The sequence below is a fragment of the Ursus maritimus genome, unplaced genomic scaffold, assembly GCF_017311325.1.
Source record: "Ursus maritimus isolate PB19 unplaced genomic scaffold, ASM1731132v1 scaffold_1, whole genome shotgun sequence".
NCBI lineage: Eukaryota > Metazoa > Chordata > Mammalia > Carnivora > Ursidae > Ursus > Ursus maritimus.
Genome location: NW_024423343.1, coordinates 56,895,951 through 56,913,690, shown reverse-complemented (window position 1 = coordinate 56,913,690; position 17,740 = coordinate 56,895,951). Strand labels below are relative to the sequence as shown.

At 34.1% G+C, this 17,740-nt stretch overlaps 1 protein-coding gene across 3 annotated transcripts in view; it reads right to left on the bottom strand.

Moving 5' to 3' along the window:
• Window positions 1-17,740, bottom strand: part of OLA1 (Obg like ATPase 1) — a 175,743-nt gene that overhangs the window by 39,530 nt on the left and 118,473 nt on the right. For all 3 annotated transcript variants that reach the window (XM_040643769.1, XM_040643774.1, XM_040643778.1), the window contains 2 exons: window positions 11,842-11,922; window positions 11,425-11,522 (listed from right to left, as the gene is read on the bottom strand). In XM_040643769.1, coding sequence (XP_040499703.1) covers window positions 11,425-11,522; window positions 11,842-11,922 — 179 coding nt within the window. The remainder of the gene's footprint in view (window positions 1-11,424; window positions 11,523-11,841; window positions 11,923-17,740) is intronic.

Genomic DNA, 17,740 nt, shown 5'->3' with positions numbered 1-17,740 from the left:
ATTGCTACATGTTTGGAATATAGTTTTCAATGACAAATTCATGAAAATTAAAATACTGTTTAGGTAACAATTTTTATATTACCTTCAGTTGGCATTCTCTAATCAGGTTACAGTGACTTTTTAGCTTCAAATTTCACAGTGCATTAACTGTTTAATAACAACAAAACCTTATCTAAATGAAATTTATAGTGATAGTAAATGTAGCTAGTATACGACCTATTGCTCAGGCCTCTTCTACCTTTCCCACCACCAAGGGCCCAATGCTTACTACTATGGCATAGTAGTAAAGGTCATGGGCTCTGGAGATAATAAACTGCTTAGGTTTGAATTTTGGCACCATTAACTGGCTATACAAGCTTGGCCGAGTTCCTCAAGCGCTCTATACTTGCTTTGCTTTCCTTAAAATAATGATGGTAACAATTTTATAAGGTTTTTGGGAGTCTTAAATGTAACTGGAATATAGTTAAATGGTCAGTTAAGCATCAAGTCAACACTTAACTACAACTAATACAACATTTTAGACATATGAATTTGTTGTTATTCATGATATTCTTTCACTCCACATCGAATTTATGATATTCTTTCACTCCATATCTAATTCATGATATTCTTTCACTCCACATCAATTCCTTCACCCCTAGCAGTGTAGAATTATTAACAAATTGTATGGTATGCTGGGGGGGGGGCAAATTCTGCTTACCATTTTAATATATATATAATGATCTGTGGTTATAGCTATGGTTTCTGGGGTCTATTCTGTACTACTATTTTAGACATGGCAACTTGACGTAATTTTTAGTTTTACTTTCAGTAAGAGCCATTGTATTTTCTCTAACAAAATTTTTATATATATGGTATATGTTTAAAAATGGTTGATATAGAGGGTGCTAAAATATACTGCTGTAACATTATTACATAGTTAATATAATAAAATGATAAGGCAAGACAAAAACACCAACAGCTAAAGCTTGTTATCCTAAGAAAGATACACAGTTGTCACCTTGACAATTATCTCTTTTAATTAACACTAAACAATTTGGTAGAGATGATATTTTCTGAGATAAAACATAACAGAATGTTCAAGTTAATTAAAGCAATACTTTCAAAGATATGTGAAGAATCACAAATATATCTTGCTCTGTCATGTGTGGAACAGGCATAAACATTCAAGTCAAACGGGCTTATTTCTAATACTTGCCTGCTACAAGAACTTGGGCGTGTTCCACCATCTCTCCAACTGCCCTAGCTCTAAAACAGCACGATACCATCTATGCTTCAGAAATATTCATAAAATTTTCCTATGTCTCATCTATTCTTCTATTAACATCTTACCAATTTCTAAGCTCAAAAGGGTGCCTGCCACATAGTAGGAGCTCAATAATAAATGATGGTTTGCCACGTATGTCTTTTAGTTTGGTACAGGAAAAGCTAAGTCAATGTCACTTAATGGGATGGTAGGGGTAAGAGACAAAAGAAAAATGGCACCATTTAAGGCAACAATTTTAAATATAAATTATGTATGAAAAATACTAGTTACTTTCATGTTTCAGACATCCAGAAATGCTCTTTGCAAAAAACCTTTTCAAACATCATTTAAAACAAGAAAAAAAAGCCAAAAACTATTATCAACAGACAGACATTATTTTTCTTTTAAATATCAAAATGGACTAAACCCAAAGATGTCTTCCACAGACTACACAGTTCTTTTTAAAAGAATTTCTAAGGAAAATGTTGATAATCATCACGAATACTGGTGACTACTCCTTGATCTTAATGACAAATACTTAAAGTTCTAAAAAGGTACCTTTGTATTTCTATTAATGGACACACTAATTTCATTTACCATTTAGCTAACATAACCCACTCCTAACTTAAAATGCAGATCTCTTAATTCAATGATCAAAATGTTTCATTTTCGTGAACAATCAATTCGAGGCCAAAATAGTTCAGTGTTGTGTGGGCCAGGTTGGGATGTGTCTGAGGATCCAATGAACTAATGTAAATTATGATGTTATAAAGTTTTGACAAATGTTATTTTTTTAAAAGATTTTATTTTTAAGTAAGCTATATCCCTAACGTGAGGCCCGAACTTACAACCCCGAGATCAAGAGTCGTAAGCTCTACCAGCTGAGCCAGCCAGATGCCCCAAGCTATTATTTTTAGTAAAGTTCAACCTACTTCTTTGAGGTCATACATTGAGGGACTTGTAAAAGAAGTGCTTTATGAGTGGTAAAGTGGATCAGCAAGTTGCTAGACAAGCATAAAAAAGGAAAGATGAAATTCAAAGTAAATCTATATATTTGCAAACACTACTTTAAAGGTTGTTTAAAACACCTGGCAATCTAAAATCTTTCTGGACTCTAAGAAATTAACTATCGCAAGCCAGAAGATAAATGATGGCCATTCTTAAAAACAATTCACTTTTACAACATATTTAGGATATGTTTTAAAATCTATTTACTTGCAATGTATCTGAATAAGAATTTACAAAGTTCTTTTCAAGTGGTTGTCTTCAGATTTTACTCTTTTTCAATGCCCTGTCACACATGCCTTTGCATTTGCTGTTCCCTCTCCCTGGACTGAGTTTTCTTCAGATCCTCTCATGGCACCCTCCTTTACTTCATAAAGGCCTTCCTTAACTACTCTAACTAAAATGGCACCTCTCTTCCCCTGCCTTATTTTTCTTCGTTGTTTTAGTTATCTCCTGACATTAAATATTAAATATTTGTTCACTGGTTGTCTATTATCCCATAAGACTATAAGCCTTAAGGGGCAAGGGCTTTTTCTGCTTACCATCTAAAATGGTACCTGACACACAGAAGGGCTCAATGATTACCTGCTTACAAAAGGAAAAAGAAAACATAGTTCCCACCTCCTCAATGAGTTCACAGTCTTCATAAGAAACATAAATTTGAAATGTATATTCATAATCATAGTTTTTATGAAATTAATTTCTCTTAAGAAAGTATTTAAAAACTGAATGGATATCAGTGTGCAGCCCTGAACTTTATAGATAGGGGTGTACTCAAAGTTCCTAAGTCAGTTATCTTAGAACATATATTTTTCTTAAATGCTTTTTTTTTTTTAAAGATTTTATTTATTTATTCGACAGAGAGAGAGACAGCCAGCGAGAGAGGGAACACAAGCAGGGGGAGCGGGAGAGGAAGAAGCAGACTCCTACCGATGAAGCCTGATGTGGGGCTCGATCCCAGAACACCAGGATCACGCCCTGAGCCAAAGGCAGACGCTTAACGACTGAGCCACCAAGGCGCCCCCTTAGAACATATTTTTAAGGGAGAATTTAAAAATTGGTGATAAAAATGGTTACAGATACCAAATATGTCTCATCCAAACTGCACTATTTCTACTATGTTGTGAGTTAAGGAGGCTTTTGAAGGTATTTCATAATCTACTGTTTTTGATGGGGAAATGCTTTCCAGGTCACGTCAGAATTTAAAAATGTAATAGTTTGAGTCATATAACTAGCCTCAAATACAGATATGTCAATTCTACAGACAGGTTTTATTTCCACTTTGTTCTCATTCTAGCCAAAGCAATAGCCACTCACTATAAGGAAGGATCTGAACATGGTGAGACCCAGAAAAGATTTATTTTCAAGGGGTAGAGATATGAGACAGGGAATGAGAGTAGGGGAAGGATCAGGTCTTATCTCCAACCCAGCCAGAAAAGTTGCTCATAAATTGGGTCTTTGCAACCTCAGTAATGCTCTATATAGTTCCACAGGAAAAAAAAATCCTACCATGACAAACCCGTACATGAGGGTTGAGAAGGTACTAGATATTTGCATGGGCATCTTTTCTTTGTGAATATGCTGTAATCCAATTCTTTAAAATCATAAAATTCTAGCACTGGAAGAGGGAATCTTAGAGATGATCTTTACTAACTTTCACTGCCTCACCTCCAACACACACACACACACACACACACACACACACACACACACATATTCAAAATAGGGAAAATGAGATATAGAAGATCACAATGGAACCATTTTATTTTTTTTATTTTTATTTTTTTTAAAGATTTTATTTATTTATTTATGTGACAGAGAGACAGCCAGCGAGAGAGGGAACACAAGCAGGGGGAGTGCGAGAGGAAGAAGCAGGCTCGTAGCGGAGGAGCCTGATGTGGGACTCGATCCCGGAACGCCAGGATCACGCCCTGAGCCGAAGGCAGACGCTTTAACGACTGCGCTACCCAGGCGCCCCACAATGGAACCATTTTAAAAGGCTTTTTAAAGAATAAACGGCCATTTAAAAAAATGCTATTGTAGTAAACAATGATTTCATCTAACGGAAGCCAAGAAATAACAATAAATCCTCTAAGCTGTGAATGGTAAAGTCACAGAGCCCAATCTGAGAAGGAGATAGGGGCAGAGTCATGGAAGATGGTGAGTGTATCACGGGAATTTAATTGCTACTGCTACTGTACAATAGAGATGATTCTCGGTTGTTCGTTTTGTTTTGGAGTACAACTGTTCCAAAGCATAAAACTACAGCTGTAGACATATATGTAACACATTTTATTCCTTTATCCATATAATGAAAAGAAAAACCAAGGGAATATATTCGGAAGATACATTTAGAAGACTAAACAAGTCCTTTTTCTATTATTGTATTCTTTTTGAGTATGCTAATTAAATTTGGGAGATAATGTTTATACAGAACACATTTTATGTGAACATTCTGATGAATTGTCTTCAATACATGAAAGACTAAGTAATTTGCTTGCAGTCAACAACCTAGATAGCAGCAAATAAGGACCACTGCACTAATATTTCAAATTCTAAAGTAGCAGTATTCTTAACATACCAAAATTCCTCATAATACACACTACCTAATTTATAAATAGACTATATGCTCAAAGTTTCTTAGAATTCATTTTCTTTCTTTTTTTTTTAAGATTTTATTTTTTATTTTATTTCTAGAGGGAGAGAGAAAGCACACGCAAGCAGGGAGGGGCAGAGGGAGAGAGAGAATACCAAACAAGCTCCGCACTCAGCATGCAGCTTGATGCAGGGCTTGATCTCACAACCCCGAGCCGAAATCAAGAGCTGGGTGCTTAACTGACTGAGCCACCCAGGCACCCCAGATTCATTTTCTTTATAGACCCAATGTTATCAATGGTACTCAACATTTTGGTCTAGCCTTCAAAAGGCTATTTAACTCATAATGTAGTAGCTGGACTACAACATTAACTCCAAAGGTAGATCTTGTGACTGGGGAACACAGGAGAGAACACAGGAATGAAGGGCAGTGGAAATAATATTCCTTTCCTAGTCTGCACAAGCAGGATATTAGACAAAACATGAAAACTGCCCAAAATGGCACCCTCTCCTTTCCTTTTCTACAGCCTTCTCCTAGGAAAAGGTTATTCAGACCCTGTATACTGCATTAAGGCTCCATTCTAATCCCTTCATAAGGCCCTGTCTTACATCTTCTACCACCAACAGTCCTAAAATTTCTAGGCTTCAAAATTCTCCTCCACTTCTACCAACTACTACTAGTCAAAACTCCCACTTATTAGTGTAGCTCATCTCAACTCACAGTTTTGGAAATAAAATTTGATCTAGAGGTCCTTCATTTCCGGGGCACAAATTTTTAAAAATATATAAATTTTTAAAAATAGTCCTTAAATTATTCACCAAATAAGTGGGGTAGAGAGGCAGTTTAATTCTTTTGTGTACTTGAATCATTTATAATTTGAAAAACAGTATGTAAGTTAAACTTTCCCTTTCATTTCTTAAATTATGAGTATCTGTGCATGTATGGAGAACATATATTTTAATTTCATATGAGAGAATCCTAGAGAACATTTGTTTGTTTTGTATGGAAAACATTTTAATTGTTCCTTTTCAAAAAAAATTTAATTCCAGTATAGTTAACATACAGTGTTATATTAGTTTCAGATATAGAATAGAGTAATTCAACAGTTCTGTACATTACTCAATGCTCATCATGATAAGTGTACATTTTAGCCCCCATCACCTATTTCACACATACCTCATTGACCTCCCCTCTGGCAAGTGAACACTTGTGTTTTTAAAAGAGCTTTAGTCTCTTAAAGCTAGACACAATTCTGTGAAACGTTTCCCTACTATATGCTGTGAAATTCTTCAGCTACTTTAAAAAAGATAAACATCCTGACATATTCGATTAATTATATCACTCACAGAACAGTAAGTCAACAGATGTGCTAATGAAAATAACTGACCCTCCCAAAGTATCGCTTTCTCAAATTCAGTGAACTATTTTGCAAATAGAAATTATTGTCTGTAAATAGTATGGGACAAAAATCCAAATAAGCCAGGGGAAATTCCTAAAATGCATACCACAGTGGGTAGCATTATAAATAGCATTATATTCCTATAAAAAGATGTGATTTCTTCTATAATTATCTTTTTCATAATATGGAATTAGAGTGTTACTTGGTTTTGTTACGACTAAGCACTCTAGGGTACTAATATCACTTGATAAGAATATGAAATTGCTGAAAGAGTATGCAAAATCCATTTAACGAGAACCAGAAAGAAATTCACAAGTATTATTACATGTATATACATGTACAAACGCAAAAGAAAATTCCAAGTAAAAAGATTCCTGAATAAGCAAAGGTCTTCTCCCTCACACTTCTTTTAAAGTTCCAGCTCTTGTAATAAAAAAAAAATTTATTTTGCTTTAGTATATTCTCTTAAGCTCTCAAGATTCCGATCCAAGAAATTAGAAAATAATTAATTCCACAAAATCCACTCACCGGAAATTATTTGAAATCCTAACTCACAGTGCATATGACACTGTTTCAAAGCTTTATCATAATACAAATTAAAAAGCAGACAGTTGAGAATCATCTAGTAGCAAAAACAAAAGACTGTAAAACAAAGAAGGGGTCTAAAGAAAAATTTTTAGATTCATTTATAACAAGTAAAATTGAGAATATTTTGTACAGCAGTTCACCAATTTAATCAATCCTATATTTTAAAAAATTGCTTAGTTTAGACTTCCAGAATACCCTTGACCTGCTCTATCACCCCTTCACATCTGTCAAAGGAGCATATAAGCACCAGTCCTCATGAAGGAATCACCATTTAAAAAAGTATTTGATTTATGAAAATCATTACAAATTATAGCTTATAAAATTTAATTCAGCTAAAAAAACCCCTCACATGTTAAAATAAACTTCCCAGTTGTGATTTGAAGTAGGTAGGAACACACTCAGAATAAATAATGTATTCTCATAGGCTTCACAATATTAGGTACTTCAAGATGAAGGTGACACAACAACCCCCCAAAACTGTATGAACCACAAATGATAAAAAACAGAAATTATAATCCCCCCAAAACATTGCATGGATATTTCAGGGCTTTTCCTTTGCCAGACTAGTGGATGATAAAAACATTTAAAAATCTCATACATGTGAATCTTGCTTTATACAACAGGGTATGTTTCTGAAAACTTTATGCGAATTAAACTTAATTTCAAATCTACTTGAGAAGCTCCTAAACTAAAATGAATAATTTTTTAAGAATAATTACTTATTCTCATCTTAACTGTTTCAAGTAAATCAAATGTGTAACAATGCAATTCTTCCACAGCAGCATAAATTTCTAGCTTCAGTAAATAATCTTGTCAGAAACTGATGACTTCTTAGAATTGTTTTATAGAAATAGTTTTACCTTTATATGGATATATGTATATACATGTATATCTGTATTGTGTATATAGATATACAGACATACAAAATTATATGTAAAAAATGAATATACTTCCTTCTTCATGCAGGGTTGCTGAGATACAGTACCTGTAATTCTCCCACACAGTTCGAGAAATCAAGGAAATGTTGGATTTATTCCGTGATTCTCCCCCTAACCAGGCATACAATGTATAGTATCACCAAACTATTTCCAGTTGTTGCACACAAATTATGTGGAAAACTAACCAAAACAGGAAAGTGGGGATGAGGGGACTGAATCACAGAACAGTAAGAATGAAACCTTTTTCTATTTAGAATTCAGTTAGTGAAATCGACACACTGCCCTTGATTACACAACAACTTCAAAGACGACAAATATTTGTCTACCTATCTTGAATCAATTTCAATACCCAGATTACCGGACTCATATAATATTAGTCAAAGGGTAATGTTTAGTGACCACAAGCCCACCAAGGCATATGCAAATATACATGTTTATACACACACAAATGCACACAAGAAGTCTGAATGTTTAAATGTTATATTTTCCAGTTGAATATTAACATGTAGTATATAATAAGCAATAAAATGGAATTATCCTTTACCAATAGTTTAAAGATGGGGCAAGAGAACACAAAAATGAAACATAATTGGAAGCTATGTAGGTATCCAAAATATCTAAAATTAGTTTGCTCTACTGATGTCATAACTGGATGGCATATACTACTTACAGAGCAACAAAGGTGCAAAGATTGAAATTTAAACCCCTAATTAAGCAATGGATTGAGAGTTCTAATGTCCTGTACCACCTGATACCATAACTCAGTAGGCAATCTCAAACGAAAATTAATACGGCAGACAGTACAATTTTAGTTATAAGTAACAACTGATCGTATTTAAAAAATGAAATCCTCAAGTGTTCAAAAATCACTGGCACCCACCAACAACTTCTGCATTCAAAGAACGGCAATTTGTAATAATAAAAAAGGGTTCGGTGGATTCCCCTTACAACATCTTGATTACTGTCATCTGATCCCATAACACAACTGTAACTAACCCGGCTGCCATGTCAGCTGCTCTTCAAGGGGCTGGGGCTTAATCATATATCAACGAAATGACTAATTCAACATTGTTAAAACAGCGAGGAGATGTCTGGAGTGAGACTTCAGTTGTTTACATCTTTCAATAGGTCAATGTACCTACTCAATACCAAAACAGGCTTATCTTTCAAAATGCTTCCTTCTTTTCCAGGATTGAAAAACAACGTTACCATTTAAATTTAAAGTAAACTCTAGTAATTAAAATGTTCATTAGGTCTGAAACAGTGACCCACTAAACTACAGTTTCCTATAGTCTTCCTCTTATGGCCCAAATCACAAATTCCTCCTCCTCCCTCTCTTTCCTGACCATTTAAAATAGTTTTCTAGATCTAAAAGACCCATGAAAATATTTATTACTGCTTCCTGCATCAGTCTTAATTTGCAACAGTAATATTACATAATAACTTTAAAAAACAAAAACTTTTTCTTTTGCTAAAGGAGCAACTAATGCAAATGGAACTTAGAAATGCTACCAAAAAACGAGATGCTAACACAAATTAAAAGGATTAAGTAGTTAAAACGTATCTTAACTATTTACATCTGCTTGCAGTGTTATAAACGATGAAAACCTAGTGTTCATATCCTTCATAATAAAAATTTATTCTGCACTTTAATACAAAGGCTATGTTGCATAAACAGAGGATTTAAAGCTGTAGCAGAGTGGCTGAATGAAAGGAAAATGGCAATCTTTCTGGCTCCAGTAGACGCCATTCCCTATCACACAATGTTTCCCACTCATAAATACATGACAAATACTTCCTCAATCATTTTTTACGAGCAGGGATGCACAGGGGGTAGTCAATGGCTAGCTTGAGGGAAAATAGGAACAGCAGGCGGCAGAAACTGTACAGAAAATGGCTATGTGGTAAATTCTCTTCTGGAACATCACTCAGTTACCCAGTCTTTGATCTTTCAGCTACAATTACACTAACTTCCACAAGATCTGATCCTCCCCCCACCAAACATACACACAACCCCAAACCAGATCATTAGTTATATATAAAATCTAAAATTTGGTTTTATAAATAGGATCATCCATACCTCTACATCTCTATAAATTAAAATTTGCTATTTAGACAAGAGTTTGCTTTCAATTGGCTATAACCATATCATCATCACAACTGGTCTCACAAAAAACATGGGGTGTCTGGCGACAGCTAAATCACAGACTGGCGTCTCCCAAGCAGTCTGTCTACCATTAGGGTCTGGGAAATGGTATTTACTATACAATTAGAGCCAGGGAGTTCTACCTGTAATCATCCAAATACAGGTGTGAGAAGCCCCTTTGGGCAAGGAAACTGACTCATCCCTTTTCATGTAAACTTTGATGTCTGTATTGTTTCATGAAGCCTCAGGAAACCTTACCATTCACACTACAATAAGATTTATTAACTGAGGTCAAGTAATAAATTTTAAAATTCCTTCCCAAAGGTAACAATTTTTAACGCATTAATCATCAAATTTATAAGAATCTGAAACAAGACAGTACTGATTATTTTAAAGTTAATTATCTATTGGAGGACACTGACCAGTCAGAACTGAATTTTCACGTTAAGTTTATGCTTTCTAGAACACTACCAATAAAGAGGACAAATTCAGTTTCCTATCAGGAACACAAAATGTCTTAAAGTAATATCAACAGGGCATTTTTAGTTGCAGTAATTTCACAGAATTTATTCTAATCATTTATTGGAGTTAACCATCTGACATTAATTATTGTTTTGGCTTCCAGTCTATGAATGTTTATTTTTCAGTTTAAAGCTTCTCACTCTTTGATATCATATGGAAATGAGAATTTTTAATGGAAAATTGAAACCATGTGCATCTAAGTACTTAATGAAGTACAGGGAAAAACCGACAATATATTTTAGGAGAACGCAGATATTTTGCTTTGGATAGTTTTGATTTGTTTGTATGACTTAATAGTATAAAATACTGAGGGTCCCGTGAGGCAAGTCGAAGTGAGTGCAATGCCAAATGTCTACATGTCCACATGTTATATGAATATATGATTTTTTGAAGTTATTAGTGAATGAAAGAAAACCTTGTACATTTGGGTTACATGTCAAAAATGACAACACATGAGTGCGCAGTTTTTACCTCTGTACACTTTAAAAGTATTTGAAATAGATCCCTGATCTTCCTTCTCCCCTTTCCATACACAATTTTTTTAATTGAAAAAAAATTTTAAAGCATTTGATCTGGATTTTAAAACTTATGCCCAGCTATAATCTCAAATGGGTATTTTAAGGCCACATATAATATCAACACAATTAGAAATTCCTAGTTTAAAAAGTTTTATTGGTCTAACTACATTTATTCTCATTTTGCAAAGGAAACAAACAATAATGTCTATTAAATTTAAATTTAATAAGTAAATATGCATGATTCAATATTGCCTAATTTAATTGTTTGTTTTTTAAGTTCTCTCAGTGTAGATCAATTAGGAGATTCATCTCAGAATGTACAAAACCAGACGAAGCTTTCTCATCCATTTTAAACTTTTTAATAATAAGGAGGAAAACATTAAAATCTAAGATAGCTCATATGTATGTGTGTTTGTGTGGGTAGAGACAGGATATGTCTGAATATATCTGAGGGGGAAGAACTTACCATTTGTTTTTCTTTCTAATGTAGTCTTTTTCAGAAAGATTAACCAAGTAGACCATTGGTTTTGAAGTCAGAAATAAGTGTTTATTCAACACTTCAATCTAAAGTGGGAGATAGAGGAAGAATCCCTTTTAAAAGTTAAGTAAGTCATTGAATAACTTGAAAATAAACTCTTTTCAAACAAGTAGCCATTTTCATTTTCATAATTCTTGTTTCTAACAGATTAGCAGGAGTAGGGGAAATATCAGGAGCAGGGGAAAAGAAAATAATAACAAGCCTGGGAATAAGCAATCATTGACAGAAATAAAGCTTAACTAGATATTAACAGTAATAATACATAAAACAATGAAAAATCTCATTTGTTCTCTAAGAAGTCAAAGTCAAGGCCGGAATAGAAGGATTGATATTTATATAACTTACCTCTTTGTCGTTCCAATCATGATAGAAGCGAACAGGTTTCTTCTGATCTATAACCCAGGATTTGACTTTGCACATTATATCCTGCACAAGATTGAGGAAAAAGTAAATTCAAGATGGACACTAAACATTTAGATACTAACTACTAAAATTAAAAGTTTCCAAATCCTCAAAGTAAAAATAGTCAATTTTATATGAAAGGGGCACGATGTCACACACATAATTATTTTTTAATACCTCATTAAAAATCCAAATACCAATGAAATGTTGTGGCATTAACATTTTAATATATAAAATGTAGAATACTAGCAAAATTAGTAACACTCTTAAAAATTTCAAGACAATTCACATACACCAAAGACTGTAAGAGCTAATAATATTTCAACATCACCTAGTGATGCCACTTGCAAGATAAACATGCTATTAGAAAATGGAGGGAGGGGGGAATACTGGAAAAAGACCGAATTATAATTTTTTCCTTAAAAAGAAAAACAAACAAAATAGACAAAATTGAACCTATTATTGATGATCTACCCTCCAAAATATTAAATCAACTGACCAAATCCTTTTAATTCGGAATTAATTTTTTGCCAACACCTTCTTCCTGCCCACTTCTCCTGTACCCGCTCCAACACCGCCCCCCCCACCCAACCTGCCAAAGCCTCCATTACACAATGGCAAGAGCCCTGCACTGGTGACCTCCAACCAGCTGCATTCACTTTCAGAACATCTCTCTCTGCTGGAAATCTAAAGGCCTTTTAGTTAGCAAGCTAGTGTGCATTCAGAAGGAGTAACTGCAGGAAGAGCCCAATGTGCTTTGTTTCTCTAGCCTTTCTTCACAGAAAGATTAATCATCTGTGAAATGGAAACGGCAAACAGCAAGTGACACAAACTGAACCCTTCAAGTCTTTCCTCATCAGTTTTGTGGTTCTGAATCTAAAAGCTGCGTGTGGCAAGGTTCTTCTTACAGGCAGGTGTTAATAAAAGGCTCTTGGGTCTGAAAGGTCAAACTTAGCTCTTCCAGAAGAAGTGCGTTTGAGAGTCATCTGGTTTTTTGTTGTTGTTGTTAAAGATAATTTATGAATACGCTTTAAATATGCATTTCTCACAAATTTATTGTAATACACAATTATTAGTAATAGATTTTTTAGGTTTTCATCGATGGTATTTACCATAAATCAGTTATTTTTCTATAAATATCCACTTGTATAAATTACCTCAATATTTAGTATACCTTCCTTCCAAATCTTGCTGTTACCAACAGGAAAAATAAGGAAAAAGCTCCATGTCCTTAGATCCTGATTTGAAACTCTCCAGGAAAAGGACTTCCCACAGATTTTAACAAGGAAGGGGCAAGCTGAAAACTTTTAATGAAATCTAACATGTTCTGCTTAAGAATAATCACTTTTACTCTTCTATAACTGAATTTCACTCATAAATGTTTAAAAGTGGCTAATGTAACACCATTTCCTACAAGGAGAAGATCAAAGTGCTATATTACAAATGCATTATGATTAAAAAAGCCCTGTGCAGCCTTGCTATTAACTGTTCTTTAAACCCTAAAAGGCTTCCCATAGATCTCACTTGGCACTGCATATACAACCTTTGACAAGTAATGTAGACCATTTTTATTCATTGCCTAAAATTGTAGGCAATTATGTGCGTCACACTGGCCACCTGCAAATTCTGAATGCCTGCTCCAGTTGTCAGTGCAAAAAACTAATGTCGGAGGGGATTAATCTAGGGGGAGAGAGTCCTCTTTAATGGCTCCAGCAGGTGAAATGGCCCAGCTGGTTACTATGATGAGTGGCCAGAACAGCTTATGTAGAGACACGCAACAAGATTATACAAAAGAAGGAGAAAACAGTGGTACCATCTTATATTTGGTTCCATTAGTTTTTTCAATTAAAGAAAGAAAAGAGAAGAAAATAGACAAAAGAAAGCCAAACCAAAAATAAGGAAGGAAATTAAATTTTAATCATATAAAAAGTATAAAATACTTTTGTAACTATAAACATTTTTACAAAACCAAAGGGCCTCCATAAACGATGATCACTAGTGAAGGAATTTCAGTATTTCTCTTCCATTTTAAATTAACTACACAATCACTCCAGACACTGAAATCTTATCACATAATCTTTTTGGCATTAGTTTTTTTTTTTTTCTCCTCACACCAACACATTATACTACCAATTAGAAACAGTCAAATTTTAAAGAGAATTTGTTCATAATTAAAGTTCTCAAACTTTATTCATTAAAGCCACATTCAAACCCTTTAAGAAAAATTTATAGAGTATAACCAAATATTTGACGAGTTCAAAGTAAAAATGTTTCAAAATTTAAAATGTTTTCTTTTTTACCCAATACTCTTCATTAGCCCCATAAAGATTTAACAGCCAAGAAAAGACAGATTATTAAAAGACGCCAGTTTATTTAAGACAAAAAAGATCACGTTCAGGTAAGAATATCATACATAAATGATCATTATATGGTATAGTTGCGATGTGCTGTTTTTCTTACATTAGACTTCGTTTTAATTTTAGCAAAAAATTAAAAGACGTTTTATGTTCCTTATCTGAAAAATTTCTAATCAGATGAAAGAAAACATTTGGACAAATTTGTATATAATACTTAATGGACTAAAATTTTTCTTATGCATACACACATACACACACACACACACACACACACACACACACTCTAATACTTACGGTGAGAATAAAAGGTTCCAGTTAACTGAATATAGTTACCTGAGAAAATAATCTAATACATACTTACCCTACTCCTTACAATTTGGAATACAATAAAAACACAGAAACACCTTAATGCTCGAGGCATCAGAAGTTACTTTAGGATTTTATTAATTTCTTTAGCAACATCATCATGTAGAGATACAGATGTAGGAGGAGAACTTTTGTTCTGATAACTTTAACAAAGTCCTCACTTTCAAAATCCTATACACATAATGAAGATTATGCAAAACTTCCTGGATATTTGAACTTTTTGGTTATTTTGCAGTGGTGTGAGTATACTAATTGGAGAGGTAATAGCTTAATGCTTAAGTGTGAAAATAAATCCTAGGTCTGCCATTTACAAGGTCTGTCACTTATTACTTCATTGATTACATAGATGATGACACTATCTACTTAAGAGCAAAAGAGATAATGCATGTAACGCGTTTAGCACAGTCCTTGGCACAGAGTAAGTTCTCAATCAATGTGAGCTGTTGCCACCGTTATTATGACAGCTGAAAGATTAAATATTAGTCATCTGCAAAATGGCAACATAATCTCTTGGGTACTCCCTTAAAGCACATACACATCTTCTCCAATCTGAATATTGTTCATTAGTCCTCGTCTTCAAGTTTCTCAAGGTTTACCAACAATACTGGCTTTCTTAGTAAAATCTCAATTCAGGCGTCTAGTCTTAAGAAGAACTAGTTTTTACTAAACAACTACCTTTTAACTAAAAGGAAAATCCAAACTCACCTTGAATTCCTCACTCATCTGCTTTGACTCTTCTTACTAATAGTCTCACATTTAACTTAAGAAATGCTCTATTTTCTTGATGTATTTTATTATTGTTGTTCATAGCAGCTGTAATGTATATAGGCTCACAGAGAACGTGTGATTTGCCTAGATTTCCAAAGCCAGTAAGCTGCAGAGCTAAGATTCAAGTTCAGGTCTAAGTGACTCAAAAATTCATGTTCTGTCCAATCACCCTGGCCTATTTGTCTTCCTTACAATTTTTCCAATTGCTCTTTGTTTAGCCTTGTTATTCCCAAGGTTGTTACTCCAGGTCCTCATTCTTGGTCCAAGGTCATCAGGGAAATTTAAAATCCTACTATTCGGGATTAATAATACCTGATTGTCAATCTATGTATCACAAAAATGGTATTTTTCTTTGCACACAATAACATAACTGACTTTCCAAGACCACATACTAGATTTCTCTGTTTTGGTATTCTTCAGTTTCCATAGCAAGAATTGTTAATCTGTGACCCAAAAATAGATTTCAGGGTTTCCCTAACACCATGAAATTGTATATAAAGTTCTACGTTTATGTGCCTTTGAGGGATGATGGCACATATCTTCCAAATGCTTTTAAAAGGAATTCCTCATCCCAAAATCCAAGAATCAGGGTTGCGAGTGACTTTGTAGCAATACTCAAATGCTCCAACAACAGCCAATTAAATAAACATTCTAGGTCCATGGACTCCCAGACCTGAGGTCCAAAGACACTAACTTAACACTTGTTTCAGCCAGACCCTCACTCAAAATTCATTTTTACTGATCAACACCATGCTGACAAAAATTCTAGCCACTATAACGTATGACAGAATTCTAGTTAAAATCATAACAGGGATGTTGGAGAATGTTACAAATTGAATATATCATTATTCTAAAAATATGAACTGCTTAAGAGTACAAAATATTTAAAGAGAAAAATACATGACTTGCCTTGCTATGTATTAAACCATAAAGCTATAGTAATCAGAATAGTGTGATACTAACATAAGAAGAGAGATTTGGATTAGGAACAACCTAAAAAACCATTAATTGGAGATTTGCTAATATATTATGGGACATTCATATAACAGAACGGTTTTTATCAAGATAAGACCTAGCTATACGTACATTTGCATGGGAAAATGTCCAAAATGCATTGCTAAGTGAAAAAAGCAGGTTCAGAACAACAAAATAAAGTTAAGAATATGAATTTTGCCATCAAAAAGATTTGGGCTTGAGTTCTGACTCTACCACTTTCTACCTGTGTAATTTTGGAACAGTTACTTGACATCTCTAATTCTGTTTTTATAAAATTGGGATAACTCCAATTCAACACAGGGTGATTATGAGGATTAAGTGAGAAAATACGTGTAAAGTAACTGCTTCAGCTCCAGGTACACAGTAAATACTCAATAGGTACTAAGTATTATTATTTATGGCAGAATGTATAATGTGATTCCATTTGTGGTTTTGAAACTATATATAATACATACAAACAAATGCACTCAAATAATGAAACCGAATACTGCCATACCAAATTGTTAGTGATAGAAATTTCTAGAAGATTGAATACCGGAGAAACTTTCCCTTTCTGCCTTCTTTTTAAAAGCTACAATGCTCTTTTATTTATTTTTAACCAAAAAACATCACCTTTACAACAGGGAAAAAAAAGATATTTACAGCGTGAGGGGGAAGGGAGGACTTTATTCACTGCTCACCATCTGTAATCCTAAAATATGAGGACTAAATAGATAAGACCTGGCAATTTATCATGGTGACTCACTCTTATTCTGTAATAATTATAGCTTCCAAGTCTGATACTTCCCTCTAGCCAAATCCACTATCCCAATACCTGATACTGACACCCAGATGAGCTGATCTGTGCTGGTTAGGTGGCTTCTAACTAATACTAATACACAGTCAACAATGCACTCAGACCAAAATAATGGGGGTCAGGGCTTCAGCTCAAAATAGTCTGGCTAGGAATCCAGTAATACAGCTTCTTCTTGTTCCAACCCAGAGTATCCCCTTTAAATATCCCGAGTTGAGGAAAGACCAATCTATGTTTTCTCTCATGAAACAGACCTCCACTGTATGTTCTAACTGGATATTTAGGATCTGCCCTAATCAGAATATTAAACATTTGTTGCTCTACTAAATGAATGCTGTTTATGGAGACCAGAGTACTGATCCTTGACTACCATCTTTTTACATACTTGAGTGACTAAAACTCCCAGAAAAGTATCAACAAAAGACTCAACTAAGACAACTGGCAGCAATGCTCTGCACAGCTGTGTGTGTGCGTGCACGCATGTGTAAAGAAGATGTCATCCAAGATTTGAAATAATAGGTTAATTCTACCAATAATCTGGGTAGAATGTATGTTGGTAGTT